Below are 27,556 nucleotides of genomic sequence, written 5' to 3' on the forward strand. Positions count from 1 at the left end.
CCAACTATTCTCCGGTTCCTGGGCATGCTAGATGACAGAGTGGGGTACGCGCACGTGGTTGAGAAATACGTGTGGGCGGAGGGCGTTCCTATGCTACAATAAAATAGTCTGCAATAAACGAGCGCCTACTGGACATATTTCAATTTCTTTAAATTTTTATTTACCGCAAGAGGATAAAAATAACAGTCCATAAAATAACAAAGGTATGTAAATTATTTAATAAAAATGGCAATACATATTATGACTTTATAAATTGTTTTTTTAGACTGTTGTGTTTAGAAGCTGTTAATATTTTTATCCATTTTGTATTAATTATTTCTTGTTAAATTACTGCACATGTAAGTAATTTCTAATTTTTTGATGTATTTAACAAAAATACTCAATTTACTACACTTTTATTTGTCTCTATGTACGTGTGGTGAATACGTACATAAACATGATAATACAAAATACTAAACAACCATAACGTGTCCACACGTCATATCAACAAGATATGACATGTTATGGTATTGCAACTACTGTATTTAATTACTTGTAGTGTATCCAACTTGAAATTCCCAGGTGAATTCCCTTCTATACTGCTTCTACAATATTGTATTAACTATAATTAATAAAGAATTATTGTAAATGATTGTTTCTGCGACATTTTTAGTGTATCCTTGAAGTATTTCCTTTACTTTTTTGTTAAACATTTAATTTAAAGAACGTCGTGTATATACATACATACATATATAGGCATACATGTGTATACCATTCAATCATTAAACAGGATCGCAAGTCGTTTCTACTTCATGTCACATAAAATAATATTTTATGCTTTCTGATTCGATTATGATTTTAAACCAGTTGATAGAATTTATCGTGTGGCCAATAGTAGTCAATTTCTATTGAAACTACCTTTCTCAACCGTCGTATAGATCTGTCTATAAATACAGGACACAGCACAGCAGTTAGCAGCTGGCAGCCGTAATAATGTCTGTTGTGGACAAAATTAAGCATTATCAGCGAAATATTGAAAAATGCGATGACAATCACGATAGAGTATGTATAGTTGCATTAATTTTCATGTTTTCAACATTTTTAGCGAAGCATAAAATGAAGCAGTTACATTATTGTCGTTTGAGGATAACCTCACGATGCTCACGTATAATCACGTTGATGCGTAAACCTGAAGCATTATTATTGAAAATTATATTCAGAAATTTCAAATATTAAAATACATGTTTTGCTTCAAATATAAATACATTTCTTAAAATGAATATTAATTTATATTAGTTTTACGTTACGATCTGTATGAAAGTAAGCTTAAGAAAAATATGCGTTTGAACTTTGATGAATTTAATTCCTATAATTTTGAATATTTGTATATTTAAGTTAAGTATTTTTACGGTAAAAATATAACGATCAGTATTTTGTACCTTACATTTTTATTCTTTTCTTAACCTTTGATGTTCATGATAGGTCAATGTGTACCTGACAGATTAACATATCAATGTTAATATGTTGCTTTTTTTATATATTACAGATACTACATTGTATTTCCAAATTATCCAATTTGCCAGTGACAGTACAACATCTTCAAGAGACTGGTGTTGGACGTACAGTAAATGCTTTAAGGAAATATGAAGATGGCATAGGTGAAGCTTCTAAGGCACTTGTTGCAAAATGGAAAGCTATGGTTGCAAGTGAGGAAACTAGCGATGGAGAAGATGAGGATGAAGCTTGCATTCCTGATGCACCTGAAAGTTACAGTGACGGTCATGAATCTCCAAAGACTGAAGAAAATTTTATAAGGTACAAAGAAATTACCTTATCTTAGTGTATCTGGAACCATGTGATGTTTCAAGTAGTACTAATACTACGTATAACATAATCTGATTTTATTTTACATAGTTTTTATACATAACATGTTATAATAACTTAAGGTGAAAGATGTGTTTAGGTAATATTCATGTTGAAATATTTGTTATATGTAGAATTATAAGTATATATTAGTAACAACAAAAAATAATGTTCTTGGTATTAACAAAAATTTATGTACTTCATATTATGGTTTTTCAGATACAACAGCGAAGAAAGTGGGAAACATTTACAAAGGCATAAGACAGAAAAGATTGAAATATCAAATACAGCACATAATAAACATATATCTAAACAAGAATCAAAATTAAAATCTGACAAAAGTCAGTCAAAGTATACTAGTGATGCTGCCAAAAGTTCTGGTAGTGACTTAGAGAAGCAAAAGAAACATGACAAAGATAAGCATAGTCATAAACATCAGTCTCGAAACGAAAAAGAATCTTTAAAGGATTATAAAAGTGCCTCTAAGAAAGATGAAGTTCATGTGTCTAAACACCACAGTCATAGTAAACCAGAAAATCTAGAAAAATACTTGAATAAATCTTCTGACAGTAATACTTCACTTAAAAACAATGAAGAAAATCATAAGAAACGGAAAATTGAAGGTTCCAGCACTCTAAGAAAGGAAAGCAAACGAAGAAAAAATTCAGAAAGTGAAAACGATGAAGGCAAACTTCATGTGTCTTCTACTTCAGAAAAACATAACAGTACACCTAGTACAGTTAAAATAAAAGAAGAGCCCAAGGACAAAGATGTCATAAATAAGAATGAAATTAAGCATGAGAAGAAAGATTCTCAGGAAAAATTAAAAGGAAGCTCTAGTAAGCATAGAAGTGATTCATCGAGTAATAAGTTAAAAGACAGTGGAGAGAAAAATAAATGCAAGAGTGATAGTCAAACAAATCATAATAAAGATGAATCAAAAAAAGCTGATGATCATCATTCCAATAAAGAATCTTCAGAGTCAAAGCATCGTAATAGTTCCTCTAGTGATAAATATTGTGATAAAAGTAAAGATAGAAGTAAAAAAAAAGATCATACTGAAGGAAAAAGTAAACATGAAAGCAAAGGTAATAAGGATGCAAAGCACTCCAAGCATGGATCAAAGGAACCAAAGGAATCAGTAAAAGTTAAACAAGAAATTAATGGGGATGAGGGAATAGATTGCAATTCTGGTTAGTTTGTAAATATTTGCTGTTTTGAAGATAACCAAAAAAATATGTAATTATTTAGTTTTTTTACTTAAACAGTGTTGAATAAATTTGGTTTATTGTATTGTTGTGTGCTTATGATAACTTTATAAAATTCCTTAAATAAAATATTAATTTAATTTTGTATAGATGCTGTATTAAGAAAATGTTTCCTTTTATAAAACTATTTTGGAAAATTTCAAAAATTTATTTCTCATAGTTACATATTTTAATATTTTTCAAATTTTAAAATAATTAGAAATATCATAATCAATGTGTTTCTTCTTTATCTATAGGTGCTAGTTTTGCTGAGGCACTTGGTATGTGTACAGTGGCTCAGCCATCGAAGAAACGTATTAACAATACTGCAAGCACAAGTTCTACAAAACCAGTTAAAGTGGAACAATTGACTAATATTAAAAAATCAGTACCGAAGAATGAATCAGTGAACAGTGATCCTTTACAAGTAAGTTATATTATACAATATAATTTACATTGTTTCAAGTCATTTAAGTATTATTACTTTATATTAATACAAAACTATAAACAGTTGTTTTTGAAATTTTATTAAACTATAAATGTAATCAATGTCTTGTATTGCAGCCACCTTCTCTTTTGTCATCAAATGTAAAGTTAGAACCATTAAGTGTGGATTTGGCATCTACGTTGCCTGAGATTAGTCCAAATTATAAACCACTGCCATATGTTAACCCTGTGCATCGTAAAGAGGAAGATAAATGTCTTACGGACGTGATATATGTAAAAAATCAAAGGTAACATTTTAATAATTAGGAAAATGTGAATAAGATATGACATGTCTATTTGTAATTGTAGGACAAAAGTGTATTCAGGAAATAAATCTGGCTACACAACTGTACCTACCCTGTTTGAAATATGTACGCAAGTACTAATAGAAAATATTGATGGTAAGTAAGATAAAAATATAATTACAGTGAAAAAAATTTCCAGTACTTTTTATACTTAAAATTAGAGCTATTAATTTTACTCAGGTACCCGTGAGATAGCCGGGTATCCGGGTATCCATGAGATATCCGAATAATGAGCCAGTCAAGAATCTCGATTCGGGAGTCGATCGTATTTCGACCATCTTCGATCGATATCTGCAATGACCGAAATAAACTAAGAAAAACTGAAAATGATATTACAATAATAAGAATAATAATTATAATCATATAATCAAATATATGTTATTATATTATTATGATTATTCGATCGCAATCGCGTATACTACGTTATTTAGCACTATATACTAATAATAAATATTATATTGTTATATTATAAGAATGAGTAAGTCATGTTTTTGCAGTGTATGCCTACGCGGCTGCGGTCACTTCCGAATCGCAATTCTGGACTGTCTCATATATTCAGATATCCCATGGATACCCGGGTACCTGGGTATCTCACGGGTACTGGGGTACCCGGGTATCTTATGGAGTCACAGCTCTACTTAAAATACAGCTTACACATAAAATCTAAGTATAAGAGAAATGTGAAATATTTTCTTAAACTTCAAATATTTAATATATCGGTAACATTATTATATGTCACATACCTTGTTTCTTAAAAATAACTATTAATATTAAAGTATCTTTAATTTTCTTTATGTCATATATAGCTCTTGAATTTACTGGCGGTGTACCTTTTGACATCATAAAACCAGTGTTAGAACGTGCAACACCAGATCAGTTGTTTATGTTAGAACATTATAATCCTTATTTAATTGAAGATACAGATAGTTTGTGGCAGTTTCACTGTAATCGTGAATTTAGGAGCAAACAAAGGGAAGAAATGGAAACATGGCGTGAAATGTACATGGTATGTATATTTTGATATAGTTTTCAACAGTTTGTATAACGGTTCTTAAAATAATACAAATTTATACTTTGTGGAATGGTTACATGCTTGGAACATATTGTAACATTTTACCTTAACTATATGAATTCTGATTTTTATAACATATTAGCGCTGTTTGGATGAGAGAGAAGCAAAACTGAAAACGCTTACAGCAAATATAAAACAATCAATTAATAAATCTATCCCTGTAAGATCTGCAAAACTTGCATATGCGGAAAATATTGTTAAGCCTCCGAGAAATGTTCTTAAAAAGCAAGCTAAATACGGAACTGCAAATTCTGTACCTGCTACTACATCTAGTTTAAAGAAAAAATTAATCAGTGGAGGTGGTCCTACATCTGCAACAAACATTTCTGTTCCACCACCACCTATACATCGTGCAAAAACGTGTAAGTATTTTTATGTGTTGTAGTTCAGATTTCAGGAATTCAAAGATGTGAAAGTCATAAATCTTGCTATATGTGTAAGAATATATTGTACTAAATATTTCTATTTGTTTTATTAGCCTCTGGTAACGTTAAGAAAACAAAAGCACCTCTGATGGCAAAAGCTTTGCAATTAATAAAAGGACGTTACAAGCGGTAGTTCATGAAATGTTTATTAACATTTCACTACTTAAGTAAGTTATGGATCAATTCATAATGCATTTTGCGTTTATGTATGTGTATCATAATCACGCGAATCATATCAGTTTATATTTTCGGTTATATAATTTAGTGACAAAAGAATGTATTCTGAATAGAAATATGTTGCGATCTTCGCCCACTCTGTTAAGCAGTCGATAATTTACTAATTTGATCATGTAATGTAAGTATCTGACAACAAGCGCGCAGTTCTTTCAGATTTATTATGAATATTATAAGCAGATCTATAGATGGAATTCAAAGGTTTGGATTTTCAAAATGATTTATATAAAAGTTTGATGAATTTTTTAATATGAATGACGTGCAGTAGATATCTGACATTCTTTAATCATAAAGGTCATCAGAAATTGATATTAAATTAAGGAGTTATTAACATTGAACTTATTTAATAGTTTAATAGCTTATATGCACAAATAAAAAATTCAACTGAAATATGACAGACAGACATAAAATCTACTTGTGTACTGTATTTTACTTTGTTCAGTAATGTTTATTCACGTACAAAGTATCTATTCAAATGAAATTCAAAGTTACATACACATTAATATATCTCATTTGTAACTGTGATTCGTTAATTTCGTTAAATTGCAATTGTAAATATCTGTTTATGGAGAAATATAAAAAAGGAAGTAAAACAGAATAAACTATCTAAAGGCAGAAGAAAATTATAATAATGGTTAATATTAAGAGCATAATATGTAGTTTGTATTCTTGTATAATTTACAATGATTGTGAATTATTGATTGTATGAAACATCACTGATCTACATGAAGATAGAGTATATCAATGAAGCATACAAATGTGCATTGAAAAATACTTTCTTCATTATACTGAAAATCACCTAGGACTAATAACATTTAGAAAATTATAATGTTAAATTATTTTAGTAACTATAAATAAACTGCATTCAAGAAGTTTTTAGATGGTTACTCAGAGACATGGCAAATCTGAGAATTTGAGATCACAAAATTGTTTAAACATACAGGTGGAAAAATATGCAAGCATAAATAACATTAAATATTGCATATTAATATTTTTGTAAATTTTCTTTGAGTAGCAGATCATAACTAAATATTGTGTGAAATTAATGTTATTTTGTCCAATACGTGATATGCATATATTTATGCGGAATTTGTAATCGAATACATGTATTTAGCGTAAAACACTGATCTTTTAGTTATCCCGTCTCGGAAATACGTTACCTATCAGCTTAGATTATTATAAGGATATAATTTAACACGTTGGCTGCTAAAGTAATTGTTTTGTATAGGTTGTTAGACTAGTTTGATCACCTGCATAGATAAGGAGGGTTTGTTATAATGTTCCATGTACTACTATCGGCGACCATGTATTCTTTCATCCGTTTCTTTTTCGACTATTCAGTCATTAATGAAAATTAATAATTTGGAAATAAGATTTTATATGGCCCACTTTTGAACTTAAATATTCTTTTTGTGTATGAAGGAGATTCTAAGGTTACCAATTCATTTTTAAATATAAATATATGTTCATAAATTAACATAACAATATTCTATTCTATATTCGGACAAATTGAATGACTGTAATCGCTGAAAGTAAACGATCCGAACATTTCCACAAATGGTGATAAGTAGATAACAGAATGTTAGAAAGCTGATTTTGACTTTAATTCATGATATTTATGAAAATTATACAGAACGGTTGACTGTTTAAAAAACACATTAATTATAATTTATCAATTTTCGATATAATCAATATTTTTGAATACGTATAACTTTCATATTTTATGAATCTTTTCCTGTATTTTAATAATAGCGTTTATTGACATGTATCAATGATCAAATGAAAAATTGAGCGCAAGTGAGATCAAGTAAAGAAATTGACAGCAATTTTATTTGCTTTTAAGTATTTTTCTGAAAGCAATTAATAGATATAAATGTACTTGACCAATTAACACAAAACGCATGAACAATTTTTACTAATGTACAAGCTTATAGTCAGCTTTGAAAGTTCTTTTTTATGTTTCAGCATTTTTCATACTATATAAAGCTATACTTTTCAAACGAATCTTCTACAATTTTTCTTCATTATTAGATTCATCTGTCCACATCACTCGGAGTTTTTGTTTTTCCTGTGTGCCCCTTTTTCTTTTTTGACAATTATTATTTTTAATAAGAAATAAAAATCAAGGAAAATGTGTTAGCATATGCTGAACTGTTTGTTTCAATACTTCACGAAGCTACTAAGCAAAAAAAGATGTAGTACAGGCATTATCAATATTCCAGCTTTACATAGCAGAATACTTTGCCTGTTGAGTGACATTTTTCTTCGAGTTTCTACATTAGACAGAGTATTATCTAAGTCTGTTTCGAAATTTCAAATACATGGTAAAAAGGACATTGTTCTCCGTGTATATGGCGTCTATACAAAGCATGTAATACAAAATCAAAGTAATATTTCAGTAATATTGAAATGACCGCCGGCGGTATAATATGTTACAGTCAACGTGTTAAATAAGAATTCGAAATGTATGTTAGTCAGGATGGCATATTTAGAAAACTATATGATCACTTTAGTTTAAAGAATGAATAGAATTAATTTTTAGGGAAAATTTTATTATCTACAGCATTATATTCATGAAATTGTACATACACAAGATACTGCAACGATTGTAATTTTATGTATCTTACAATGCTATTTTATTTATTGTTTCATTATAGATCTATATATTTCAGTCTTTTAAATTTGATTTTATAAACGAACAATTGTAGTTTTCTGATTTTACATATTTAACAAAAAATGAATTTGGATACATTCTTGAATTGTAAAACAATGAACAAAATGTCACAAATAGTTTTATATTTATTATATTGTAATAAGTTAACATCACAAAAGAAACATACATATGTATATTGTAATTTAAAAAAAAATTAAAAAAATTATAAGTGAAAACTAGATAATTGAATGTCATTATCGCCATATATTAGTTTCTAGAGTAAATTTCATTTCTTCTTTTTTTAATTTACGTTGTAGTAAGAAATTGTGTTCAGTTAATAGATTGCGACCAATATAGGGCTAAATGATAATCATATATATAAATCAGTTTCATATATGTACACAGTATAATTCGAGGTGATACATTTTATGTAGAATATATACTTTTAATAGTTTTCGATAGTATTTGAATGTTGAATAAAATTTACTTTTAAAAACAGGTAGGAGTATATAAAAAATTTAGGAATGCTAACTTTAAGAATTCATTTGATTTGTGTTTCTATAGTATTTACATGCTTTTAAGAGATCACATTGATTTTTGTACCTGTCTTATTTTCACAAATGCGTTTTAATCTGTACAATAAAATTCATACATGAAGTATTGTATTACCTACACCTGTTTCCATCACATTAAGAATTCATTAAGAAAATTTATAATGTTAATTAGCAGCTTATGTACTTAAAACCTTTGATAAGGATGTGTACTAATGAAAAGAACTGTATAAAGTACAATAAAATATGTTGACTAACATTGTACAGGGTGATTCTTTCGCTACATAAATCAAAGACTGTGCCGCTCTAAAGAACCGCCTCGCGGCTTATTAGTACCGCGACGCGAGGCATAATCGGGGCAGACCTCGACTCCCCGTGGACCAGTGAATACCGATCGCAATCAAACTCTCTGCTGTTTGGGTAACCGACTCTCCAAGGTACTCGTGTAAATCAGGCGCTGTCCGACCGCACGCAGGCAAACCTTTAGCCCCTGGTCCTTCGGCAGTGTAGGGTCAAGCCGGTCAACCCCATAGACCGGACCATCTAGACCCCTCGTTCCCCATAGGCAATTACCTAAGAACCCTTTCAGATCTGAATTTTCTTTTAAGAGTAACAAAAATATTTGATTACACATTTTAACTCAGTAGGCTGTTTAGATAGTGTTTTGAAGAAAAAAAAATTTTGTAAGAAAGTTCATCTACACAAATGTGACCACCAGGTCTGAAAGGGTTAAGACAGTAAATCTAAACTGAAGAACGAAGACATCCGACGAGGGAACTTAGTTCTTTATAGGTTTAGGCTCAAGAAAGAAGTCATCCGCCGAGGGATTTTAGTACCGATAGTATTAGATAATTAAAATTTAAGTTATTTATAAGGTTTATTGTGAAAGGTGGATAGATGCAGAACTTGGGATTCCATCTACCTGCCTTGAGCCTCCAGTCGCAGCAACCTCCTCGTGGTGAGGCCCAGGCAATCGGTATTGTCTTCGGTAAAGTATTGTAAAACGAAGATAATATCGAGTTACTGGCTGCGAACTTTGCATTTATTTCGTAACAGCATGTTGTATTTTACAGCGGACTTTCAAGGCGAAGGTAGTTATATACATATATTAATAAATGTATATATGTACTTAAAGTATGTATGTACATGGCAATATTCCTGGAATTCTGGCCCTCTATAACCCCGAAGGCTACAATAAACGAGCGCCTACCATATGACGTATTACCACCGATAGGTATAGAATAGACCTATCATCCAATGCTTTTTTCTGTCCCACGTTCGCAGGGCTACGTAGCCCTGTTACCATTTTAGTGTCAATATCCGACGTTACCGGTAAAGCATGAATTCTGAGTATTATCGAAGATGAGATATAAGAATAGACCTAACATGCAATGTAATTTTCTGTCCCATGCTTCGAGGGCGTCAGAAGCCCCCTTGCCATTTTAATGTCAATACCTGACGTTACTGATAAAGCATGAATTCTGAGTATTATTAACACAAATGAAGTGTTATATATTCCATTCATATTGCGTGTATCTATATGATTTGGCGGGAATAAAAATATCCGATGCTTCAGTTTAAGGTATAATATGATAAATAATATAATAGGATAAATATGACAGTCATGAAACATGAAACGGAAAAGTATATATTTTTTCACTTAACTACAAGACAATTTATTCTAAATGTATCGTTAATGGACATTTTATTAATGTTACTTTTTACATGTTCTTGTTTTATTCGTTTTTATATCTTGTCTTACATTTGTATATTTGTAACAGATAAATTCAGAATAGATGTAGTGTCATAAATAGTTTATCAAATCTACATGTGGGAGAATATATACACCGCTTTTATTAACATTTACATATTTATAATTTATATGGGAGTATGAATAGTTTTATTGCCTATTGTAAGAATTTTAATACGCACGAACAATTACATTCTGGCAATTGGTAAATTTTTACATATGAATTTACTTACAAAAATTTTATTTATTGCGAGTAATTAAATAATGAACGTATGTTAATATTCAGCTACGTGTCTCTCAAATTAAGTGAAATACAGAAGCTTTATTTTCTTGAAAATTAGTGTCAAAGACTACAGCAACTGGTCAGATTAGTTACGTAAATAAATCGAAACCCTGTATCGGCACATTGTTTTTTAGGCTATCAAATATGACACGGAGTCTTTTAGGATGTAGTAAATATACACGATATCATACGATCGTAAAAAGTTATCAGGCTTAGAGTTTCGGTTTGGCGGGTTTTCTAAAATACCCATTGGCACTCGTACGGAGTACCTGACGTCCGGTGGTAAGGTTCAAGTCGCGTGGACCCGAGCGGAGGAACGGGGCCGAGAGGGAAAACTTGTACGCGGCGTGTATCGAACGAATTTCACGTTGTGCGTAACAATACATACATGTAATACATAAAACGAAGTATGTATTACACTAAACAAATACATAGGGTGTTCCAAAAATCAGTCCCATACTTTAATTGGCTGACACTTTGGTATGATGCGACGCTGTTCGTTGGTATCTGATAGTTGTGAACTAACAATATGTAGTAAGTATCTACTATCCTTTTAAACTTATTATTTTCTTAATTTCATGTAGTATACGTGTGCATTAAAAATAGTAAAATCTAAATATTTCGTATGGAACTTCTTTATAAAGTAGAGTAATGTATGTTTTATGAACAAAACATACATTATCCACGATAGAAAAATAATTTAATCAGACAGACCTAATATTTCATGCGTACATTGCTACACGACTGATTTAAATTCGTGAAAATAAACTTGTAACTCGATTTATGCAATAAAATTTATTTCATCATTGTATAGTCTTTTTTGCAATGAAATAAAATTACAATAAATATGATAATACTGATTACAATAAAATTATTATAAAATAATTTTCCATGTACACATTACTTTACTTGTACGGACACGTTGTTAAACTTAACAACTTAATTTCGTATTGCAAGTAATTGTTACAAACTATGTTGTGAAGTTTAATTCCAATTACGAAAGTATCTTGGAAAGCGCAATAAATTTTTTATGTGCAAATGCAGGCTCTATAAGGCAGGCTATCCGTTCCAACCGAAAACGACGTGAGCGATCATTAGGTACATAGTAATTGTCACAGAACTCGTTAACATTACCGGAAAGCCTACCCTGAAACATACATGTAGAATATTATTTGCTAAATCAATAAAGATATTATACCTGGAAGAATAAGTTAATAGCAAACTTTTGTGAAAACTAGTTTACCTACTAGCGATTTGTTATTCGTTTTGAAATAATAACTCCAGTCTTGATGCACTAAGTTTATATGTATAACATATTAAACTATTTTGTTCAAACTTAATTCGTAATTTAAACTTCACTAATGTATTAATTATAACAAAGGAACATTGATTGATTGTAACTTGCAGGAAAATAATAGAAAAAGATACTTACTTGAAGAATTGCATAAAAGTAAATCTGTATCCATGTTGCTCGGCGACACCTACGCAAATTACGTTAGAGGTAGCTCCAATCAAAGTTCCATTCCCTGCAAATAATAATCCGTTCAACCACATAAATGACATCAGAATTGATCGTTGTTTAACGTTCACGATATAATGTGTTATGAGCAAATGAAGTAACACCGAAACTTGAATCACAATTCGTTTTGAACTTTCGTTATCCGTAAATTATATTCAGTCTCATAATTGGGAATGTAATCTCTGTTGCCTTGTAAACTAAAGTCCGGCATCCATTTGTTGCGCATCTTTGTATCGTATCACTGCTACGTATCAGTATGGACGGGTGAGCATTGCACAGTTTCGTGTCATCAAAATTTGATACAAACATATGCAACGGGCTCAACCTATCATTTGTTGATTTCTTATAGTTGCATCAAAGGAATGACACGGTATTGGAGTGAGGCAATGTGGTGTGGATACGCAATGATAATACGGGAAGAAATCACTCACCGTTGCACCGCACAGTATAATCGGATGATAAATAACGATGACACGATATGAGAGAATGCAACAAAAACTGAAGTTGACTGAAATTGAACAAATCCAAGTACACAGACGTCACGGAAGTCTGTAGCCGACTATAAACGCCGACCGTTGACCCGCCGAAACATGGTCAGCAGCCGCGATTACTTTTGAAGGAAAGTAACTTCTTTTTTAAGGAATCCGTGCCTTCATACACTGATTAGAAACAAACCAACACCAATCAATAGTCTCAATCACCCTAATACTAACATTAACCCGCGTGCAAAAGCAAATACATGCAAAAGATCATTTCCTATCTATTTTGCAGACAACAAATTTTTGCTTTATTTGCGAATATCTCATTAAATATAAACGGTGCGATGGGAGCAATTTCAGATTCGGAAAGAGCAAATCAGGAGCAATTTTTTGAAATGTAAATCGTTAAGATACGTTAACATTCGGTGCCACTATTTTCCGGTGGCGCCAGAGACCCTGTGTGGTGAGATCGTGGGGTCATAGAACCCCCGGTGGAGACGCCAACGACCCCGTGTGGTGAGATTGAGGGGTCATAGAACCCCGGTTTAGCACCAGGGACCCCGTGTGTGCGAGATGTACCCTCACGAGCAAAGTTATTGAGATATCTGACTATTGATTATTATAAAACAGATCAGGAGCAATTTTTTGGTACCATAATATTTGTGTAAAAAGGTCATTTACTACCTATTTTGTTAACAACAAATTGTTACTTTTCCTTTTGCGAATATCTCATTAACTATTAACGGTGCTGGGGAGGCAATTTCAGATTTCGAGGGAGCAAATTGGGAGCAATTTTTTCAGATATAAATCGTTAGATACGTTAACATTCGGCGTCAACTATTTTTCGGTGCACTATACGTAGATGTATCTTAAACTTTCATACTAAATCAAGTTGATTCACAAATTCTTAATAATAAATATTTTGGAAAATTTAAGTTAAAATCATACACTTTGATTACTCTAAATCAATTTAAACGATTTAAAAGTCGTCGTTACTGTAATAATGTACATCTTATAAAAATTAAATTAAGCAAATCTACTTTTTAGAATTGAAGGGGTATATGTTTTTAGTTGTTTTATCATCAAATATATTCTATTGTATAAACAGTTCTGTCATTAATCGTTTTCGTCGCAAGTGATTTGATCTCCATGATATGTCACAGACTCCTATCGATAGATGTCGGGAGTCACGTTTATTCGTTATTCAATTACGTTAATAACAAAAAAAATCGTATTCGAATAAATCTGGTTCGAATAACTCTTTAAATTTATTGGTGAATAACGAATAATTTTTCGTCGAATAAAATCGTTATTTGTTATTCACAAATAAATCTTGGGGATTTATTCGTTCTTCTTTATTTGTTATTCGGAATACAATTTGCACAACTCTTGTAACCGTGCGGGTTATATAACACCAGTAGGATGGTAGTAGTAGTAACTATGTAGTAACGCAGGTAAAGCCGCGTACCCATCTGAGTATGCGGCCCCAAATGATCACCGGATAAGTGTCGGACGCACACCGAAGAAGCGAACGTGCGCAGATCACTGATGCCAGTCTGGCTTAGGTCGGCCTTCGCGTCGTAAACGCGTGACGTAGGACTTTTGGACGTAAGGACTTACTAATGAACTCTAGTCCTACACTTTTGGCTGCTCGTATAGTTTCATGGGATCATATTAGGTGCTTAAAACGATATATTATTGCAGTTTGAAAATTATCTTAATTTCCTTACCTCCCATACAGGCTCCGAAAGCTAAGGCCCACACTAAAGGTTGTAGTGGTAAACCAAGTTCACTGTTTTGTGCTAAGTTTGTTACGATTCTTATCATCATAGTTGACAAAGGTACATTATCAACGAATGCGCTCGCAAATGCTGAAACCCAGAGTAGTAGCAATATAGCCACTGCTAAACGTGATTCTTCGCTCACTGATAGGATAATATTTTCTGTTTGTTTTCCTATCCAAGCAATAAGACCTAACCGAGAAAGTGCCTGCAACATATCGAATGCGTTACTAAAGCTTAATTAGGTAAATAACACAAAAAATACAGATAACTCTTTTATAAGATGGTAGTTAGAATTGGGTTAGCTCCTAATAAAACCACGTGTAATGTAAAATCGTGTCATGTAGGGACAATTATAACAAAATAATACCAAATGAATGATTCCCTTATAAAGACTAATAGATCCTTATAAGATTAATAGGAATTTACTTAAAAATCAGCAGAGTAATTAAACAATACTACTTTTTAAGTTAGATTCGTTATTTTATGACTACATAAGTCATTAAAACGAATGTCGAATTATTAAATGACATGCGAAAAATTAAAAGAAAATATTATTTTCAATAGAAAAATTCAAGTTATGGGTTCACGATAGATATGGAGTCATTCGACGTGAAGTCGGACACTCTTTGCAGTAACATTTCAGTTTTTGTTAAAACTTGGATATGTTGTAGTCTTTAATGATATAGAAGTGAAAATTAGTTGAAGTTAACGCTGCGTCAAAATACGCCTTAATCTTCATATGGTCAATTTTCAAGTGTCGATAGTTTTTAAAATTTGTCTATAAAGGGAACAAGTGGGACTAGGTATATCCTTATGTTTTTAAAAATTTTTTAGTAGTGCCTCGCTATTATAAAATTGCATTTCTTTAAAACAATTGCAAAATAAAAGCTTAAAATATATTTTTTTTCAATTGAAGTAATTTGTATTAGGTTCTCTGGTAAAAGTTACGTTTAGGGGATGCAGCTCCGATGATCCTGACCTTGACACATGTTTAGGACACTCTTCTCAGTAACCCCCAAGAAGTTTCAGCCATCGCTTATTTTTTTATTAAAAAGTTATTAGCAAAAGAATTTTCAACATATACTAATTATTTTAATTATTGGAAGGCATAAACAACTAGTATATGCGTGGAAATAGTACACGTATTAAGGGAGAAAAGTCATTTGAAGCAGTAAATCGATAGTGAACAGAGGATTATTATGATGTAAGAAATAGTCGATGAGTATGCGAAATGAGAATTTTAGTCAGTATTTAAACGATCTAATCGATACACAGAACTCATTATAAAGCATTAATACGTTCGTCAAAATTGTATTATTCTTATAAACAAAAATTCCGCAATGTAGTACGTGAAATGATAGTAATCACGTGTGCTGTAGCGAGGAATACTTGCTCGCATGTCCCTCCACAGTCTTTCTATAGTTTGTGTGTAAACATCAGTTTTAGGATGTACAAAATTGGCTCAATGGTTTACTGTCCGATGTATATAAATTTTCATTGCGTAAAGTATCGTATCCGCGCTACATGTCGCTGTGAATAATTGTGTTCGGAATAATATATTTTCGAATGTTAAGTAAAAGTGTTCCACTACTTCAATTTGGTACAGGCAAAATGAAAACTTTTTTTAGTATCACGTTTGATACCACCAACAACCAACATTGAACATGGTCCGTTGAAAAGAGAAAGAATGTGCGAGAGGAATAACTAACCAACTCTGAATTACTTTCTTTTTTAACTGCCTCTAATCAACTCTGAAGTATTATACTGATCGCAATTGGTTAGAGACAGTTCAAGAAAAAAAGTAATTCAAAGTTGGTTAGGGACAGTTGCCTTTTAGTAGTTAAAATACTTAGTATATGTTGCAATTTTTTTTGCGAATAGCTTTTTAATAAAAAACGAGCGACGACTTCAGGGTTACTTGGAAAAATATCCTTAACAGCATATGTCAAGGTCAAGGTCATTGGTACTACATCCCCTAAAAGTAACTTTTACATTTATTGAAAAAAGGTTGGCGTATATTTCAAACAGCTATAAAATTAACAATTTAAAAAAATTTCAAAAATCTTTCGAGATTCTTTAATATACCACTATAGACTACAAAATATCCGAGATTCAATAAAATCCGAAATGTTACTCCATAAAAATGTCCGACTTCACGTGGAATGGTTCTAGTGGGAGAGTAGTGACAAAAATAAAATCTACAATAGTTCAAACTTTACGAATACATTGTTTATGAAATAATATTATTCAATCGTTATTTAAATTGTACTGTATGTTCTAAGAAGGCTAATAAGCAATTTATTTGTTCCTGACAACAGCCGCTGTGTTCATAGAGTATTGCAGTATTTATCAATGCAACTATTTGTAAAGAATAACTATTTCTGAGTTAAAATTTGGATAATTATAAAGTACATAAGTATAAGCAAATATTATTAAATACACTATACCTCCATTAAGATAAATAATGATGCGAAAAATAACAAAGTACTCCATTCTACACGTGCCATAATACCATCCAAATCTTCAGTGTCCGCTAAAATTAGTAATAAAAGAACACCAACCAATGCTGTCCAACCGAGAGACAAATGCAGATTCGGAATACTGTGGAGAAAAAACAGAATGATCACGAAAAGTAACGTGAATCCAGATTTTGCTAGTAACCATTTGTCCCGAATAGGATACTGTAAAATAAAATAAAACAATTATACTTATTTTCATTTGGATTTATTTACTTTGTTTAGTATTTATTATAAAGTATTTCATTTGTAATATGCTTAAAATGTATGTACTTAACAGTAAGTCATATTCATATGACACTCTGTATACAAGGTAACTGTGGTCGGATAAGTGGCACAAGCGGCAAAGGGGTGATTCTACGTGGAAAAAATAAGTCGAGAACATATAACATTTTTTTCATTTGAGTCTTCGTTTTCGAGAAAATCTGCTGGATGCGCGTACAACTGAATAGGACTTGGCGACCGCGTCTGTTTATTGCATTCCGTTTCTACTTCCTACCATGATGAATACGGGTTTCAGATTAATCTTCAAAGTCGATTTTCTCAAAAACGAGGCGTCAAAAGAAAAAATTTTTTTTTTTTGGACTTATTTTTACATGTGTAGTCACCACCAGCCCGGCCACACTCTGAATAATACATGATGTTTATTATAATAATAAAGAAAATTACGAAAATTCTTTTTTCCATTACCAGTATCATTAAAAATTTGCTAAAACTGCTTGTGTTTATATTTAGTACGATTTTTATTCATGCATACAAGAAAGAATAGAAAAATTTTTATTCTCCTGGCTCTGGCTGAAAGCACTTCACTTGTCACGAAACGAAAATAAGATTCGGAACAATTCAGAGAATTGATGGAATATAAGGAAGAATTCCAAGATTCTAACAGAACAAGTGACATTGAAATAAACACCGTTTAAAAGGGACATAGCTTGATGTCAATAATCGGGGCGGGGGGGGGGGGGGCAGGACAATTATTTATTTCACGTTCTCGTACATTCATGCTATTGAAAACAGATAGATTAAAAAAGACAGTTCAATTCTGCACTATATACACCACTAGTTACGAGCAGTTTATGGTGTCGTTATGCGTTTTGTGGCAATTTTTCTTTTTCTAAAGATTGTGATCTTATTTTCTGTCATCTTTTGAACATCAGCAGGTAAGTAACAATTCTTCATCATGTAGTGGCGAATGTAGGAGGTAGTGCCGCTACAATGTTATGTCTTAAATATTACCAATTAGGCAATTTTTCAAAGTATTTACTTATGTGCTGTTAGGTTTAATAAAAACGATTTTAAGAATTTAATAGATAAACAAACGGTGTATTAAGAATATCACACCACACGCCCTTGAACAGTACCGAAAATAAAGGAACTGTTACAGACTTTTCGAAGAGCATATACATATACATATACCGTTCACGACCATGATCCCTTCAATGATTTTCCGACGTACCGAACACTCATGATCTGACAACATTGCGTACTTTAGACTCAACACACTGTAGAAGGTAGACTAGTTGAGCTCGAATAGATTTAACGTAGTTCACAAATTCACCGTTCTCATAACGTAGAGGGCAGCAGAAAATCCGTGACTTTTTACACTATCGGTATTTCAGAACATGAGACACGAAGTCCCATAAGATGATAGGTCTATCCTATACCTCGTCGGTGATGATAGGTCTATACTATACCTCGTCGGTGATTTTGGCGGGATAATTCAAATGTGCTTGCAAAAAAGAATCACTTCTTCAAAACAAAATACTGATTCTGTGTTATTTTGCTTTGATTAAGTGGTTTTTTTTCCTAAACAGCCTCTAACCATCACAGAATCAGTATTTTGCTTTGAATATGCGATTTTTTTTGCAAGCACATTTGAATTATCCCGCCAAAATGGCCGCGACCCACATGCATCTCCTTACAAGCAGTGACACTACTGATTCGGAGTGATTGGACGAATTTTAGATTGAAACCAATATGGCGTTAATCTAATCTGTAAAGTACGTTAAAAATACTTGGCTTTACATATGCATAACTTTTGAACCGGTGGATTCCTAAAATTTGCATTTTCACATTCTACTCGTTGAATACTACTAGGAAAAAGTAAAGTTTACTCTTTTAATTATTTATAATAACATGACTTTGGGTTACGTTTACAATAATATGACATTTTAATATTTTAAACATTATATTACAACATTTAAACATTCGATTCGCATTACAACAAGTACATACTTTACTGAAGAATATCTTAAAATCTTCCTCGATTGTTTTCTACTCTTTGTGGCATCTTCAATTGTAGCAATGCACTAAATAACAAATAATATACATCAATTATTTTATCAATGATTAATATTCAGGTACATTCAGGTAAATGTACCAAAGTATAAATAGTTATCTTGAATAATGTAATGATAATCTTATATAATGTATGGAATTTTAAATACATTTGTCACTATTCCTGTGTATTCTGAATTCCTTTCAACATCCTTAAAAGTGGTGTCCAGATTTCTTTTTTCAACCTGCCTCTGATGTCCTTACTTTTTATCATTTTATGTTACAGATAATATTACAACATTTAAACATTACATTTACATTAAAACAAGTACATACTTTATAGAAAACTGTATTGTAAAATCTTCCGTTACTGTTTTATATCCTTTGTGGGTTCTTCAATTGTAGAAATGCACTAAATAACAAAGAACATACACAAATTATTTCTGAATAACTAGTATTCAGGTACATTGTTAATTACCAAAGTATAACTACTTATCTTGAGTTATGTGATCATGTCTTTATACAACATATGGAATTTTAAATATACTTTTTGCTGTTCTTATGTGCCTTGAATTTCTTTGCTTATCTTTAATAGCTGTGGCCAGTCTTTTTTTTCCAATCATCCCTTGATGTCTTTGCTTTTTACTAGTTTGCATTACCTAGAAAAAACTCTTTTAAACCTGTTACTATCGTTTGTATCCAATATGGTGCTTTTGTACTATGATATTCTAGTCGTTCAAATATATATTTTAATTCTTTTGCATTATTTTCAGCCTGGTCTTCCTGATCGAGTATCTTTTTTTGCCATTCATCATGTTTTTGATCTTTATCACTGCTCTCTTTTTCTTGATATTCGTCTTCTGGAAATTCTTCCTCCTTGATGACAGGTTTCATTTCTATTTCCTCAGATACAGATACAGATTTTGTGACTTGGTTTACCATGGACTTTTTGTCATGTCCATGAATTAAATGTATGTTGTGGCGTCTTTTAAACTTTACAAGCCAGCCTTTGCTCACTTTGAAACATGAACATGATGGTATACTGTCTTTTAATTCGACAGCCTTCTCTAACATTAAAGCGTCTGTTAGAGTACGACCAAGTTTCCTTCTTTCTGCAAACCATGTAAATAAGTGGAGCTCCAGTTCTTCATACGTTGGTCTTCTTAGTCTTCGCCGTTCTCTCTCCTGCTTATTCTTTTTTGCAAATACATTAATAGTTGCGGCGTTTCTTCTTATTCGACGAACAGTTTCGGGATGTACACGATATTTTTCAGCAATAACTGCAACAGGTTGTAATGCTGCCAACTCTTGTAGAATATCCAGCCGTTGTTGCATAGAGAGAGTACATTTCTTTATAGACGCCATATTTATTACTTCAAACAAAATTACTACCACAGACGAGATATAAGAATAAACCTAACATGCAATGTAATTTTCTGTCCCATGCTTCGGGGGCGTCAGAAGTCAGAATTGGTTAGAAGTAGAGATGAATCGATACAAGTATATACGAGTACATTACTCGATACTTTTGTTTCGATACCGAGTAAGTATCGATACCTTCATACAATACTAGCAATGAGTAAAAGTATCGTTATCTTGGCGGTATCGATTCATCCCTAGTCAGAAGTAGGGATGAATCCATACAAGTGAACACGAGTACATACATTACTCAATACTTTTGTTTCGATATCGAGTAGTTTTGGTATCGATACGTATGGTTGCGATACCAAGTAGGTATCGAAAAAAAGTACTCGTATTGAATGGAGTGAGTATCGACCCATCAACATTTGATATTGTAATTACTTTTAACACAAAACAATGTTGTTTATATTAATAATTAAGGAATCTGTATTTAAATAGTTTCAATATTAAAATAATACATGAATATATGGTTGGGTGTGAGCTTCCAAAAATGGTATTTTCAAATACAGACCAAGTTTTCCTGCATTGTTTCCTGCAGCATCCCCATCTACCATTTATGTTATGTTTTACATAACCTTGTTCAATAATGCATGCTACCTTCCCAATGAAATATTTTACTACTTAAATTTAGCAAATTTAATTGATTTGCAAAGTTAAAGACTGCGTTTTCCGTTTCAGTTTCTGTTAAATATTTCATTTAATTTTATCATTAATAAATGTATTATTTATGTTATTGATGAAATTGTATTTATTCTTTTTGTTTTTACAGAAATAAGGGGCTTTCCCATTTTTCTAAGTACAACGTCATTGTCTTGTTGTATGTTCTATATTTTACTGGGTTTATTTTTGCAATATACTTCGAAAGATGGTCTGGTTGGTCTAGATATTTTTGGGGCTCATCCCTGTCGACCGGGGAACAGAACACGGTCACGGTATTACCTGCCTGTCGTAAGATGCGACTAAAAGGGACCGTTGGGATTGGTTGGGATCGCGGGACTGTGGCACCCGCGGTCCGGGGGGGGGGGGGGGCCCCCCCCCCCCCCCGGGGGGGGGGGGGGGAGCTCACCGCTTCCCCCACCACAGAGAGGGCGCTCTGCCGTTTCTGGCGGAGCGGGCGCTGGGGAGGTACCGCCGGTACCGTACCGGTTGTGTTCGCAAGAGATCCCGGTGCCTCCCCGCACAGCGCCGAGCCCGGCCACCGTGAGATTTTAACCAAGTTGAATATTTTCAGAATATCTCTGAAATTAAATATGCTAGTACAAATAATCTCTGATAATTAATACGTACATACCTATTTATTTATTATGTATATCATATATTACGTATATTGTATGTAGTTTATACATGTGTTTGTTTATTTTTTTTATATTAAATATTTAAATAAATATATATAGTATATGTAGTATTGTATTTTATTTTCTCTCGAAGTATAAACAATGTTTGTCTTGGGTATCAAGGTTAGGAAAATATAATTCGATCCAAGTAGGTATCCATACTTTTGTTGCGGTACTGAGTAAGTGTCGATACTGTAAGGAGTTCATAGTCACCACAGTCTTGAGGCGGGGCCCCCGCCTTGACCTGCCGAAACGAAAGTAGCAGTGGCTCTGAGGACCGCCAGAGGGCGATAGGAGCATAGGAGGTGTGGCGACTGTGCTCACAGATAGTTCGCGCCACCGCCGCGTTAGAATTAAGGAGTAGGTAAGGCACACTTTGTGAATGCAGATTCTTCTCCGTCAGGCGAACATAGCGACACCTGAAGTGGTGCAGGCGAATAATGGGAGGGGTTTTTTGGCGCTCTCGTGAAATGCGTCACCTTTTGTTCGGGACGTAAAACTGTATGAACGTTCCCGTTTACGTAAAGTTATTTGCGTTCGTTATTTTACATTCGTAAAATATAAGGTTATCTTATAAAGTATATCTAGTGTACGATGTAGTGTAAATTTTGTTAAACTATATTATATAAGAAGTAAGAATAGTTATTTTCGGGCACAGTCATCCTGATTGAAAGTATACGCACGAGGTGATAACCGCCACAGAGGCGAACATTTGTAGATTGGCGCTAACTTAACGCGCCCCTGGAAGGAAGGGAGGGAAGCTTCTTCCCGAGCGCGCGCGTAAAAACAAATGAGAGATATAGCGTGGCTTAGGTAAAGAAAGTACACGACGTGGACAATAAAGGGTCATCTTTAGAAACCCTTTGGTTCTAATTTTCTTTATCTTACACATCAGAAGTGAGATATATCAGCCACACGTGCCAAAGTGTTCGGACTGTCTTTTTGTTTCGATTTTAGTTTTGTATGTATATTCATTCTACGTAGTGTTGTACCTAAGCTATAGATTTAGGTTAGTTTAACTATAGTGTGTGTAGTTGTTAATTAGTGAACTAATTAATAAATTAGAGTGTACGACTTCCGTGGTCAAATGAGTAAACCGAAAGCGAAATCGCAGAAGCGTTCGAGTGACCTGTCGCGAGAGTCTTCGTGTTATCGCGAACGGGGAGAAAGCGCAACGATCGCGTGAACGTTCGCGTAAGGTGTAAGTGATCCGGACGCAAATCTGACGATCGAATTCGTCGACGCTCGCGTGATGTTTCGCGAGATGCATCGCGAGATAGCTCGCGAGAGTGTGTACGGAAGCGTTCGAGTGATCGACCCGGAAAAAAATCCAGAAATCGTGCTCGTAGTGATTCACATGATCGTCCGCGCCGTGCGCGAATTGACTCATGTGACCGTCCACGCCGTTGCGAGAGTTCGTTTTCTTCATCGGAGGATTGGCGCGCAGTGGTCAAAAGACTACAAGGGGAACTGAAAAGCGTATACAATAGACCCAACAGCCATGACTGCACTGTGCCGATCGTCGACCCATCTCGAGATGAGTCGGATGTGGAATCATGGGTATCACAGGTGGACCGACTCACCCGCCGGTACTTGTGGAACGACGACGACGTCGTCCGCGGTATGCGAGACGACTATACGACGACGAACAGAGGAACGATCCTTCATGGAAGGAGCTGAAGGAATTGTTCATAAGACAATTCAGGAAGCCGGTGCGGTTTGGGTGACTATTGAGAGAGGCCGCGATGTACACAGCCCGACCGGGACAGCGACACGGGAACTATTGCTTCGAGAAAATGTCGAATGAAGGATGCAATCATCGGAGGCATTGGCGACGACGGCATCGAACGAACGATACGTTCCAAATGGTATCGGAATGTCCACGAACTTTATGCTGCGATGCGGGAGATGCATGCAATGCCATAAACGCCGGCGGTTGCTCGAAGGTCTCCCCGACCGATGGCACGTCGCTACCCAGCAGCGTCGGAAGGGACGAAACCAGCGTTTCCAGTCGTCACTAGGACCACCGACGCGGCACAACCCGGCCCTTCAACGACACCTGGAGAGCAACGACAGGAGTCGTATAGTTGCTACAATTGCGGGAGGACGGACATTCGTGGAGGTGATGTCCCCAACCCCGCAATATCTGTCAGCAGTGCAATGGTCAAGGGCACCTAGAAAAGTACTACTTCCACACGAGACGTGTAAACGTTACACAGGTAAGATTAAGCACCGACAATATGTATAAATTACCGACTCTCGTTAACGGAAAAAATGGTTACTTGTGGACTTTGGGAGTTCGAATACCCTTATACAGCGGGTGGTAGCGGTTAGGTTAAAACTCGAGATGGTAGAGGACGACAGGTTTGAGTTACGTCGATTTACCTGAAATGGAATAATCAGTAACTTGGTTTCGGATATTACAATTAAGATTATGGAAGCATCTGCTAAAGTGACGGCGATTGTTGTATTAAGAACGCGCCGAGGGGTATTAGCGCAATAGAAGGGAGGTCGAAATGCGAGCAACTTACTATCGGCGAAATAGACGAACAGGACCGAAAGCATTGCAGGGCGGTGATCGAAAAGTACGCAGGTTGTATTCCGTTCTCGATGAGTACGCTTGGCAAGGCGGAAACTGTGAAGATGGAAATCCGATACACGACGGACGTTCCAATCGTTTACAACCGTTACCGTATGGCGGAATCTGAACGAGAAGTAGTACGGAAGGTTATTCACTACTTAGTGGACAATAGGATAGTTAGAGACTCGATGTCGCCGTACGCGAGTCCCATCGCTCTCGTCAAGAAGAAAACGAACGACTTCCAGTTATACGTCGACTATCGGAGATTGAATGTCATCACAATTAAAGATCGATATCCGTTGCCTCTGATCGGATATGCAACAGAGTCAGATCAGTGCAGACGTCTTAAATACAATCAAACAGTCGTTTCTTAACCGTTTACGCGAGTGTATTGCAGCTGATTTATGTTTCTTTGGTTTAGAAAAAAAAAATATTTGTTACAATGTTTGCCGAATTCGTCTCAGTATCCGCTAAAAGATGGGTGTAAAAAAATTATAGATTTATTTATAAAGAAAACTGAAGGTGACGTTGAAAACTCTGGAAAAAAGGGATGGCGAAAAATTTGGTATAATTATCTTGAAGCTCTTCTTGAATCATGTTACATTAGAGAAAAAAATTTCGATGGAGTGCGTAACAGTATAATAATCTAAGCTGATCACATAGTTAAATACATATTTCGTAAGTGAATGAACATATGAGACAATTATTCCGAAAAAGTGATTCGGTACTCAAGGGGATATCACATAATGCACGCCTGGCCAAACATTCGCCCGTGGAGCTACATAAACAATAACACCAGTCCTCTCCACACGCTTGTGTTGTGTTGTCACCCTTAGGCAGGAGGTGCGCGCGCATACTGTGAGTGCCCCACTTCCAATACATAGTCACTATGTCAACGTCTGTCGTCAAGAACCAATGAGTAGGGACTTCGGGAGTGCCTAAGTCCAAGGATGACAACATAACAGAAGCGAGTGGTGGGAGCTGGTGTTATTGTTTATGTGGCTCCACGGGTGAATCTTTGGCCAGGCCTGACATAGTGTATGTAGCTTTTCTGTAGGTACAATGGTGGGGGAAATTTTAAGGACAACTTAATTTGTTAAAGTGGAATGGAAATGGAATAAAAAATACATACATTTATATTTATAATATAAGAATATTTTTCGCGATGACTTCAACGAACTGCAATATGATGTACATTCCGTCTCATAGATTGTTTTGGAGCGTACGTTGGTTTTTCAACAAGGGAGTCTGAACGATCATTTGTAATTTCGAAAAAGTGATAATCTATGAATGAGTTATTAACACTCATTAGATGTTAACGTCAACGTGTTTTAACTAGAGTCGAAAGCAGCTGACTTGGCGTTGTTAGTCCTTCGAAGGATTTATGATAGGGTTTTGAAATGCGTGCGGTCTTGAAAGAGAGTACATGAAATCTTAAACGGACTTGTCATTGTTTGGTGGCGGATGACCAGCGTCGGATTAAGGGAGGTGGCCTAAGGGGGTTTGCAGTCTTGGGCCCCACTTTCCAGGAAGGGCCTGATCTAAACCGTCCATTTATGTAAAAAAATAACTGAACGAAATTTTATTTAGGTACTGCTTTCCTTTTGAAATAATTAGAAACCATACTAAATGTAGAAATAAATCGGATGAAAATTATTAAAATGTAACGAATGGTTCTTAATGTTAAAATAAAAGTTACTGTTAGCGCCCCCCCTCCTCTCCCCGCTTGCCAGTCAAAGAGGCCCTCTAAGGTTTGATAGCCCCGGACCCCAAAAATTGTAATCCCAGCCTGCTGAAGACCACGTTGGGTCATTTGGCTATCGGTAGTGTGGGTTTGTTTATGTGAAACAGATGAGAAAAAATTAGAAACGGCAAGCAATGATGTATAATTGATGTATGTACGTTGTCTTAAAGATAAGGATATTCTTCCTTCAGAATCTGGCCACGAAGTGGGGAAGGCGAGGATGCCTTCTGATAAGAGACTGTTGGACCGCACGGTACGTATCCAGAATCTCGAAGGAACGCAATTGCAATCTTAATTAGAGTTCGTTATTTCTAACATACATAATTAAATACGATCCAAATCGTATTGTGTTTGATTTCATCTTAATTAGAAAAATGACGCCAATAATTTAAATATATTTTCATAACATTGAAGTAAATAATATAAAACTTTCATGTTTCACTATTAATGTATAATAGTTTCTCGTCATGCACGATTTGCTGTCTCAGCCCTCACTCCCTCTTTTAGTTTCATTCACTGACCTTTTCTATGATCACCGTTGGGCGGCAAAATACAATGATAAACTGCCGACTGAATGAGGTAAGAAAATCTGTTCTGCCCCGCGCTAACTGTTCTATCAACCAGTCCGATTTTGTTCAATCCGCCGCAACCGCTTGCGTACACCTGTTACGGCAGCAATAAAGGACAGAGAGTAAACAAAGAAAGACGGAATGAGCGTCGAGGCTACAATAAATACTTCCATGCCCACGTATATGTGAGTACAACACAAATGCATGGATGAAACTTTTTCAGGTTTGATTCTGTGTTAATAAACATGTTGTTAACATATTGATGAGATTTTTCTGAATAACATGATATCAACACGATAGAATTTGGATCATTTGTAATTTATCCGAAGCGATAATGAGAGAAAATGAGCTAACATGAAATAAATAAATATAATTCAAATTATATTGTGTTTGGGATCACTTTAATCAGAAAAATCTCACCAATATGTTAATAAAATTTTCATTAACAAAGAACTAAAAATACAAAAGTTCCATTGCTACATT

The 27,556-nt window shown here is 34.2% G+C and overlaps 2 protein-coding genes across 2 annotated transcripts in view; one reads left to right on the forward strand and one right to left on the reverse strand.

The window, feature by feature from the left end:
• Window positions 1-969: 969 nt before the first annotated feature.
• Window positions 970-5,515, forward strand: LOC107187782 (transcription elongation factor B polypeptide 3). The gene is made up of 9 exons (XM_015575993.1): window positions 970-1,041; window positions 1,526-1,794; window positions 2,062-3,035; window positions 3,347-3,516; window positions 3,654-3,823; window positions 3,885-3,976; window positions 4,687-4,886; window positions 5,035-5,314; window positions 5,431-5,515. Exons 1-9 carry the CDS (start codon window positions 973-975, stop codon window positions 5,508-5,510), a joined length of 2,304 nt encoding a protein of 767 aa, XP_015431479.1. The 5' UTR covers window positions 970-972; the 3' UTR covers window positions 5,511-5,515.
• A 6,235-nt stretch (window positions 5,516-11,750) lies between these two features.
• Window positions 11,751-27,556, reverse strand: part of LOC107186984 (P protein) — a 39,739-nt gene continuing 23,933 nt past the window's right edge. Inside the window, exons 15-18 of the mRNA XM_015575006.1 lie at window positions 17,078-17,311; window positions 14,577-14,835; window positions 12,281-12,374; window positions 11,751-11,995 (exon numbers count right to left, since the gene is read on the reverse strand). Of these exons, the coding sequence (XP_015430492.1) occupies window positions 11,908-11,995; window positions 12,281-12,374; window positions 14,577-14,835; window positions 17,078-17,311 (675 nt within the window). The 3' untranslated portion in view covers window positions 11,751-11,907. The remainder of the gene's footprint in view (window positions 11,996-12,280; window positions 12,375-14,576; window positions 14,836-17,077; window positions 17,312-27,556) is intronic.

The sequence above is a fragment of the Dufourea novaeangliae genome, unplaced genomic scaffold (genome assembly GCF_001272555.1).
Source record: "Dufourea novaeangliae isolate 0120121106 unplaced genomic scaffold, ASM127255v1 scaffold2, whole genome shotgun sequence".
Classification (NCBI taxonomy): Eukaryota; Metazoa; Arthropoda; class Insecta; order Hymenoptera; family Halictidae; genus Dufourea; species Dufourea novaeangliae.